Source organism: Aptenodytes forsteri, unplaced genomic scaffold (assembly GCF_000699145.1).
Source record: "Aptenodytes forsteri isolate BGI_AS27 unplaced genomic scaffold, ASM69914v1 Scaffold300, whole genome shotgun sequence".
NCBI classification, from domain to species: Eukaryota; Metazoa; Chordata; class Aves; order Sphenisciformes; family Spheniscidae; genus Aptenodytes; species Aptenodytes forsteri.
Window position 1 is genome coordinate 217,144 of NW_008794176.1, and position 9,747 is coordinate 226,890.

A 9,747-nucleotide genomic window follows, 5' to 3' on the forward strand; every position below is an offset into this window, starting at 1 on the left:
CCCCCCCGGCCAGCTTTCCCCAGTTTATGTACTGAGCATGACGTCACATGGTATGGAATGTCCCTTTGGCCAGTTTGGCTGTGCCCCCTCCCAGCTTCTTGTGCACCTCCAGCCTTCTCAGTCAGTAGAGCATGGGAAGCTGAAAAGTCCTTGGCTAGTGTAAGCATTACCTAGCAACAACTAAAACATCGGTGCGTTATCAACTTTGTTCTCATCCTAAATCCAAAACACTGTACCAGCTACTAGAAAGGAAATTAACTCTATCCCTGCCGAAACCAGGACAATATTTCAGGGACCAGATCTTTCTATTGATTCTGATCAAGGGTTTCTTCCCTCCCAGGTATGACCTCTGCATCACATCACTGAATGGTGCCCTGTACACCATAGGAGGGGGAGCTTTTCGATTTGATGTGGAGACAGATGAATGGACCCGGGTGGATGAGGAATGCTTGACCCAGAAGTTCTTCATGGGATGCAGCACTGTGAATGGACGAATTTATCTCCTTGGACAGAGGAAGGGGAACAGTGTCCTCCCCATTGTAGTCCTCTTTGATCCCTACATTGATATGTGCCAGGTCATAGATAACAAACTCCCTTGCCCCCTTCCTATTCACGGGTGTGTCTCTGTGCGAAGATTTGATACGTGGGCATGAGCGATGCCAGATCCAGCATAACCGAAAAGAAAGTAATGTGCTTTACAGCTGATGGAAGTTAAATTGCGTCAGGTTTGGTCTGTGAAATCTTTTAATTTTGAAAATAGATCTGTTCCTTGGTAACTTTGTCTTTTTTTTTCTACCTGGCAAATGAACTTGAAGCAAAAGCCAGTGAAACCTTTGTGTCTACACAAAGGTTGCAGGTCATTACTGGAAATGGTGGTCAGCATTGTTATGGTGCATAAACTCCTCAGGGTTGATGCTAAATAAAGGGCTGCTCTGACCCTTAACCTCTGTGGCTCTCTGTCCTTTGAACAGCTGGGAGAGACAGGAAAGTCATTAGAAAATATTGTAGGAGTAAAATAATAAATCAAATGTGTGTTAAGGGAATCTTCAGCAGGATGTATGAGCTCTTAGTGCTGTAGGACAGAGCAGAAAAAAAATACACCAACCAACCACTGCAGTCAAGCCATACCCAGTATCAGTATCGTTTTAGCCTGAAATAAGCAAGTTTCCCAGGTTATGTAATTATGGCTAAAATTACCTTTATTCCAGGCTGGAGAGCACCACAGAAGGAGGGAGGCTATTCTGGATTTATGCATTCAGGTATGTGATAACCATTTGCAAACTGGGACACTTAAGAGTCTTGCTTCAGTTTCATTAGTCCCCTTTAGTTCATTGCTGTACAGACCCAGAATAAAAATCCCCATCCCAAAGCACTGAAATGAGGGTGCAAGTAGCAGGGACCTGCACGTGGCCTTAATTGAAGACTGTGTATGAGGAAGAGGGTTTGATGGGCAGGACTATGGACTTAGCACAGCAGTAGGGGATAGATCTCCAAGGGCACTCAGTCCTCCCAAGGATGGAGCAGCTGAGAATGGCTGCCATGTCAGTCTGCTTGACTGGACAAGAAGGGGAGAGTGCAACAGTACCAACCTGGGAGTTGGTACTTACACTACAAGCATTACTGTCATCTATGTTAGCAGAGTCTGTTCTTTGATGTGACACAGCAACATTGAAAGGAAAATGTACTTAAGAGAATTCCTGAGCTGAATGATTATCATCTCCAGAGAATGGGAGAGGCCTTAAACACCAAGAGGTGTTGATTAAAAGCAACCCTGGCACTGTGAGAACTGTCAGGGTGGCAGGAGCTACTCTACCCAGGCCTGCAAATGTGGAGCCCTCTCAATCCAGGCTGGCTTCCACTCCTTGGCTCTAGTCCATCTATCAGCCTCCAGCCAGGCTGTGGCATTGCCAGCTCCGTGAGCTGAGAGCAGAGTTGGTGCTTCCCCCATGATGAGGCTGGGAGCAATGAAACACTGGGCTTGTTCTTTGAGTCCGATGGCCAGTTGTACTCTTGTGCCCTGGAGACTATATAAATCTTTTAAAAGCTGATACTCTCCTGTATCATTTGGGGCTTTAAAAGAAAGCTTCATCCTCGATGGACAGGGTGAAATAATTCCTGGGCAAACCCTTACACCAGGTATCCTAATGAAGGGTCTTGCACTCCCAGCAAAGTATAGCTAGTTGGGGCTAGGTGACATCCTTCTCAAGGCCGGCGTCCCACGGAGATAAGTGGCTGGCTGCCTTGCTTCCTGCAGATCTGAATGTCAAAATCCTTTAAGGGGATGCTGGCTCAGTTCCTTCTGCCTTTCGCACATCTTTCCTGACTTTATATTTTGACTTGCATAGGTCAGATGTGGGAGATGGACCATGGTTCTTCACAACAGTGTGTTCTAGTTACACCATCCTTCATTCTCCACCTCTTTGCATTTCTCAGAAACAGTTTCCCCTAGTATTTGCGTAAAATGTGTCAGACCCCTTGGAAGCATACTCAAAGCCTGAGTAGAAAACGTGTTTTAAAGACAGTGTTTGCAGGTTTCTGTATATTGTTTACAGACATACATATGTAGGTTTATCTGTCCTCTGCATTTTCTGAGCCTTTGAGTTAGCAGTGATGTCAGACCTCCAGCAAGTTTCTAAGAAGATTTTCCTACTGACATAAGATTTGATATTCTAAAAAACTTCTGCATCATGTAAAATCTAGGTAAAACAGACTCTTTGGTTTAGGTGTAATTCATTTTTACATTGACTTTAAATTTTATGGTCTACTATAAATTCTGAAAATGACATCAGATACAACATATTACAAGGTGAAAAGTCATCAAACCCCTAAACTATCCCATTAAAATGTTAATATTGTAACACTTATTTTCCAATTTTGAAAATGAAACCTCAACAAAATTAATATATCCCTATGGAAAGTTTCCATTTAGACTAAATTATAATTTCTGGTGGAAAAGTGTGCAGTTGCTTTCAATTTTAGGAGCCTTCTCCCTGCATAGACATTCAGTTAGCAAAATCTTTTAGATACATGAGCTATTTTGTATAATTCATACAGCAAACCAGCTTGTATCAGTTGGCCAGGCCTTATTTGCAGAAATGGTTTATCCTTCCCCAAAGCCTGACCATTTTATACTATACAACTGAAAACTTATTTGCCACTTAAGCTGGTGTCTTTCAAATGCAAGTCCTTTCATGAGGTGGCTGGCAATGGCTGCCAGTATCTTCTGAAATTGCAAGTAAGTTAAATCTTCAGCAGTTGTAACTTATTATCTCATGAACTTTTGGGAAGGTTTTTGAGATAACCACAGTTAGGTGTCATAACTTCAGCAGCTTGTTCAACCCCTCTTCTCCTGTTTACAGTGAGACTTTGGCTGGTAGACCTTTTTTTCCCTGGATAAATGATCATAGATTAGTAGTAAAAGAATGGTCCCAACAGAAGAAGTGAAGAAAACATCTCCTAAAGTGACTTAACTGCCTGCAAATGCTACAATGAAATTCACTTGCATCTAGACGTTGGATGATGCCTCAGGCAGACTACTATGAAGCCATCTGTGAGCCTGTCTGGCGTCTCCCCCTAGGTCCTATTCAGCCTCCCCGCTTTTAAGAGCCTGCCCGGCTCTTGGTGTTTTGCAGTGAGACCTGCGTTACTCTTTGTTCTTTGCCAGATCCTCTGCTTCGCTCCTGTCACTTTCCTCGGTGTCACTTCTGGCATCTTTTCTTTTCTGTAGGAAAGAAAGACAATTTAAATGAGTTGCAAAACCTATAACATCATATATATTAAGAGGGGACTGGTCCTGTTTTCATTCACAGCACTGGTGTGTTAGCCTGGCAGCTAAAATAAAAATAACAGGTGTGATCATGTCCATGTTAAAGCCAGTGTTGCAATTGTCCCTGCATTGGGAGGTTGACTTTGTTATGGTTTCACCTAACTTTTGAACGCCTTTTTTTGTCGCCCTAATAATGTTCTTGTAATGTGACCTTCTGAAAATAAGTTAGTATTTATTTTACATATAGTTATTCTCCATATTTTCCTGTGCAGTTTGTTACTGCCAAAGCTCTGAAAGTCAACACATATTTGTCCAGTGAGCATATTGACTGGTCTCCTCACTTTGCAATCATCTACAAACTTGATGAGAGTATGCTCCATCATTTCCTCCAGAAAAACTGTTTTTTCTCTTAAGTTAGCTTCAACGAAGGGGTAGTTCAAGGTAAGCTGAAGGCATAACACCAACACTGTGGTGGGTTTTTTTCTGGCCACAGATCCTCAAAGCCTTCACAAATCTACTCAGAGGCTACCAAGATGCCATCTGCTTATGTTAGTAAGGCAGGCCATGGAACTGGCATCTCTGATGACAAGGTTTCTTCCAATGATCCCTATACAAACTTTTGGCATGCATCAAAAGCCTGTGGAATGCACCCAAAACTCAGAGGTGCAAATACACAGTATGCTATCTACCGGGCTTACCTGATTGCTCCTTCCTTACTCCACTTAGGAACCTGTTGGTATGTCCAATTCTCCCAAACTGCATACTGAGAAGCTGTTAGGCAGTGAGGAGAAAGGACCATGGATGGCTCCCATGTCACTAGGACACAGCTGCAAACTACAAGTGAGCTGCTGCTCTGATCTCCATGAGCAAAGGTATTCACACAACTCCCAACATGTGACTTAAGAAGCTCTCGGGCTGTTTGTTGGGCAGTCCCATTTCTCCCACCGCTTTCCCTGCAGGCATGCAGGAGCCAGCCTGGATCTCATAGTCTCTCATGAGTAGTGGTGGCACAGAGGAGACAAAGATTTTTCATACCGCACCATGGAGGATGACACTGAAGATCATCTGGATGATTAGATAGGACCAGAAAACGTGTAACAACTGCAGGACCATCAGGAAAGTGTTTATCAGACAGCTTATGAGGAACAACTGAAATTTTGTCACAAAGTAATAGTATGTGCTGTGGGAAAGAGAGAGGGAGAGACAAATCAGAAGACACAAGACTGAAGCAGGCCAAGTACCTTCACACTTACAAGGGTCAAGCGTCTTTCTGGGCAACTACTTGGCTCCTGTGTCCCCAGGGCAGAGCTGAGCTGTGCTAGGACTGCACCATCAGGCTTCACACTCTACCCAGCTCTCGCAAAGCATGTCCCAGGTCCCAGAAGACCTGCAGAAACTCTGTATTAAAATCACCAACAATGCGATAGTCTTTGCAGTCTGGTTATTGGAAACCTGCAATGCTTCCCAGAAGAAGCAGGAACTGGCAGCGTTTCTCCTAAAATAAATCTGGAGAGGAGCAATGGACGAAAATTAAATCATAACAGGACCTGGCCACTGGCACTTAAATAAAAAGATTATAAATGATTTTTTTAACTGAAGTTAGGGAAGAGTTGAGGGTACAGATGAGCAATTGGGCAGGGCATTATTTTTGGCAGAAGTCACAAACTGTATCATCAGTGACAGGGACAGAAAGGAAGAAAGCACTGGTTTGGAAACAGAGAGCAGACAGAACAGAGAGCAGTTCAGCGCAGGAGAGAAATGATGAACACTGGTATGTGTCCTCCTCTGCAAGTTATCTAAGACATGAAATCTAAGACATATTGGAAGCTGGGAAACGTTGTTGGATATAGTGTGTATTTGCTCTGCTCTTGCCCTCCTAGACATCTGCTTCTTGCTGCTGATGCAGACAGGTGCTGATGTAGATAGACCCTTGGTCTGACCTGGGACATCTGTTACCTTCTTTGTCCTTATGTTATGATACAGCAGGTTGAGATATTGGGGCTTGAATTTTTGCAGTGGAGACAACTGAAGTCATGGTTATTCTAGTTTCTTTCTCAGGAAAGTTGCCTCAAGTTTTTATTGCTTTCCTCTCTAAGGGAGCCATTTCACGACCAGAATCTGGGACTTGTTATGCAAAGTCAGCCTCACAGGCGTCCAAACTAAATGGCAGCAGGACCAAAATTCAAAACTCAGCATCTTCAGTGCTGGTATAGAGCCAGGGCAGGAACAGAGGACAGCAATGCAGGCTTGCTCCTATGTGTGTATAACATGCCCCATTTTAAAAATTCTTCTGGGTGTAATAAATGAAATGTTTGGTTTTGAAAGAAAACAGAAACCTTAGACTATAATGCAAGTGTTGTGGAATGAGTTTCTGGGAAGTTAACTGGGATCAGCTTTTCCAGGTGACTTGGCAGTGGTAAAGAAAGGGGAACAATTTCAGCATAGTTAAAGGCTGGGAGCGTGGTCAGATGTGTGTAGGCAAAAGTCATTCTCCAAGACTGGTGCCTGTGTGTGGCTTCTGGAGGTATCATTGCTGATACTCTCCCAGCATGTCGAGTATCCTGACTCATGAATTTCGTGTTTTATTTCAAATAGATGGTGGGTCACCTTAAATTACTATGCCATTGTTTCTATATAAATTTTATCTTAATAGAGCTTTAAGCAAGCCTTTCTTAATCTGCTAAGAAATTCTTGGGAAATTCTAACCAGTACAGTCTGTACCTTCTTTCTCTTGTAGGAACCAGTGCTTGCAACAGAAGGAGGCCACACACTGGAAGAGTCACACCAGGTCTTGAGCAGGAGTAGAGGGGAAAAAGGATTACCCTCAGACCGGTGGGGATGGCTTTAGAAGGATGGAGAAAGACAGTCCTAAAACATTCTCAGTGCCACAATAGCTCATGAGAAGTCAGCTGCTGTGGCTGCATGTAAGCATCTCATCACAGCATGAGAGACAGCCCCAGGTGAGAGACAGTGCCTGCCTAGGAGAGACAGTGAGAGGGTGGGAATGGAGGGGCAGAGGCTGTGGCTCTAGATTAATTCATATAGTTAATTAATTAATTAATTAATTTAGTTAAAACCCTGGGTTTTTTTTCTTGGGTTCCTCAGTTCCAGTTGGATTAATCTTTGAGCTCACCTGCAGTGTCCTGTTCCCTGCCTTTCCTCCCCTCAGCATGGAGGGTCATCTCTCCAGAAGCTCAAATAGTGCATAACACCCATGTTCAGAGAACATTAAAATGTAACTCACATTAACGGGAAAATGACAAGCCGGGAGATGATGAAAACCACAGCGAAAACAATAAAGACTGCTTCGCAGACCTGCTTCCATTTCATGTAATGGAGCATCTTGGCAAGCTGTAGAGAGACAAATTGCCATATGTCCTGTGTGCCTGTGTTCTCCTTCTAGGGGTCTGAGGGATTTCCCACATCCTGCAAGGGTTACCAGGCTTGCGGGGATGTGCCCCAGTCCCTGTGCACTTGCTTACTTTCCCCCAAGAGCAGTAAATCTGATACTTCCTAAATGCACTGGCACTATAGTACACGTGGCCCACTTGTGTGGGCCACCGCATCCACATGCATCACGTGTAGTAAGGCACACAGTTCCCAGTGCTACCCACAGACACGAGCACAGATCTGCGTTTCTGGGTGAGGGTAACTCACCTCTAAAATATAATCGGAGGCATCATGGACCAGCATGATTATCATCCCAAACCGTATAAGATTGGCACAGTAGGAGACAAAGATCAGAGTGATGGTGGCGATGTGGTGGATGATCTGTTCCTTGAAGTCCTGGCACGAGAAGAGAGATTGTGTGTCAGTCCTACCTTGACCTGGCAGCACCTATTTCTGGATGCTGCTGCCTCACAAGGACATGTCAAACACCTCCACAAAGTATCAGTGCTCCCCACTGTGCTACAGCTCTCAGGTCCTGCACGGTCCCAGGAAGAATGAACACCTTTATGCCCAGTTTATGGAAACCCAGATAAATACCAGTGAAGTACACATAGGTGCAAACATGCTAGAAGACAGATTTTATAAATTTTCCAGGAATCAATATGCCCTAACAAGGAAAGTTCCTTTCTTAACACCCCATATTTTCCTCCCAGACCCCTCCACTGTGTATTGAAGAGCTTTTTGTAATGACAGTAGATTGCCCTTGCCCTGGGGCAGGTCCTATCCACTAGCCATAACGGAGGCAGCTCTTCAACCTCCCTGTGCTGCCCATGGAGAGGGAGCAATGCAGATAGGCTGGAGATACTGCACATGGGGAATATGCCTTCTCACATGCCTCAGGTAAAGAGAGGACCTTGCTGGATGACTCATGCCTGCATGGACAAATCTGTACATGCAAAAAGGCAATGCTTTGGGGTATGAGATGACTCCTGAGTGCTCTGTGGAGGTATTGGGAAGGGCAGCTCTGGCTCTAGCCAGGGAGGATCACTGCCAGGCAGTGGGTTGCTGCTTCTTCTGGGAAGCATTGCTGTCCAATAACCAACCTGTCTACAAAGACTATTGCAGTGTTGGTAACTTTAATACACAGTTTCTGCAGGTCCCCTGGGACCCTCGGCATGCTTTGCAAGAGCTGGGCAGAGCCCGTCTCTGAGGGAAAAGCATGACGTCTCTGAAGAGAGATGTGATCATCAAATTAAACAATCAAATGAAGCTGAGGTTGAACTTCAGCTTGTGCAGTTGAACTGCACAGCTCTGTGCAGTCTCCACTGCAGAACAAGGCGAGGGCAACGGTGGATGCTGGGTCTGTGGTTCCCAGGAGGTCAACTCATCCCATGCTGCAAAAGCCACATGTGCATCTACAGGACCCTCATCACAATGGCCCAGCTCCCTCCCATCAGGAGGACACAGCCCTCTGGTTCAGGCAGCACCTGCAACCAGAGCCAGGAAAGGCCATGATGCCATGTCCACCCAGTGGCTGTCCCTTGGCCAGGCGTGGGGACCCCATGTCAGCCCCCGGCACTTCCCCGGCCTAGCAGGCAGGAAGGCCACGCCGCACAAGTGCAAGACCCAGCACAAGGTGCAATGGTGGGATATGAGAGCTGCAGGGAGCTCATGTGCTCATGGGTCTTCGCAGCATGTGTGCCTTGTCCTTTGCACCCCTGGGGAGCTGACAGCAGGAGGGGAGAGCCTCATGGTGGGGGCAGACCAAGCCAGCAGGTTGCGGTTCTGTTGCTGTCACTCACCTTCCTCTTCACATCAAAGGGCAGCGTGGCCACCAGCGAGCAGTAGAAGGAGAGCTCCAGCAGGTAGAACCAGCCCAATGCAGGCGGGAGAGGCTGTGAGACAAGCAACAGGCAGTGTGACACCCCTGCCTAGCCCTGGGGGACAGGAGAGGAGAAGGGTCTTCCTGGGCAAAGCCCCTTCATTCAACCCATGTTTGGGACAGCAGAGCTTGGTCATGCCTAAATTTTCATGTTCCCCGTGACTGAACCATTTGCTGATGCACTGTTGAGCCTAGTCCAAAGCCAGGACCAGCCCTGTCCAGTCTGCAGAGGGACTGAGAGGAGGCGGGGTCTCATCTCCATCCCTGCTTCAAGAGGTCATAGAATCACAGAATAGTTTGGGTTGGAAGGGGGGGACCTCTAAAGGTCATCTAGTCCAACTCCACCAATTTCATCCACCAATATGATAGCAGACAGAGAGTCACTGCCCTGAACAGGCACTTCTCAACGAGTTTCTCTGTAACCCAAGCCTGGCTGGAAGCAGCTCTGTGTGTGTGACCAAAAAGGGACCAGGTGGACAGGACATCCCTCGACCTTAACTCAAACACAAAAAGAAAGCCTACAAGGGGTGGAAGCAAGGACAGGTAGCCTGGGAGGAATACAGAGAAATTGTCTGAGCAGCCAGGGATCAGGTTAGGAAAGCTAAAGCCCTGATAGAATTAAATCTGGCCAGGGACATCAAGGGCAACAAGAAAAGATTCTATAGGTACGTCGGGGATAAAAAGAAGACAAGGGAAAATGTGGGCCTTC

General features: G+C 45.9%; 2 protein-coding genes across 3 annotated transcripts in view; one reads left to right on the plus strand and one right to left on the minus strand.

Moving 5' to 3' along the window:
* LOC103903160 (kelch-like protein 23) overlaps positions 1-943 on the plus strand; it is a 3,610-nt gene extending 2,667 nt beyond the window's left edge. For both annotated transcript variants that reach the window (XM_009284311.1, XM_019473367.1), the window contains one exon: positions 341-943. In XM_009284311.1, the coding sequence (XP_009282586.1) occupies positions 341-653 (313 nt within the window). In that variant the 3' untranslated portion in view covers positions 654-943. The remainder of the gene's footprint in view (positions 1-340) is intronic.
* A 2,700-nt stretch (positions 944-3,643) lies between these two features.
* LOC103903167 (ceramide synthase 4) overlaps positions 3,644-9,747 on the minus strand; it is a 14,206-nt gene continuing 8,102 nt past the window's right edge. Inside the window, exons 6-10 of the mRNA XM_009284324.2 lie at positions 8,959-9,051; positions 7,424-7,552; positions 7,011-7,117; positions 4,802-4,946; positions 3,644-3,721 (exon numbers count right to left, since the gene is read on the minus strand). Of these exons, the coding sequence (XP_009282599.2) occupies positions 3,644-3,721; positions 4,802-4,946; positions 7,011-7,117; positions 7,424-7,552; positions 8,959-9,051 (552 nt within the window). The remainder of the gene's footprint in view (positions 3,722-4,801; positions 4,947-7,010; positions 7,118-7,423; positions 7,553-8,958; positions 9,052-9,747) is intronic.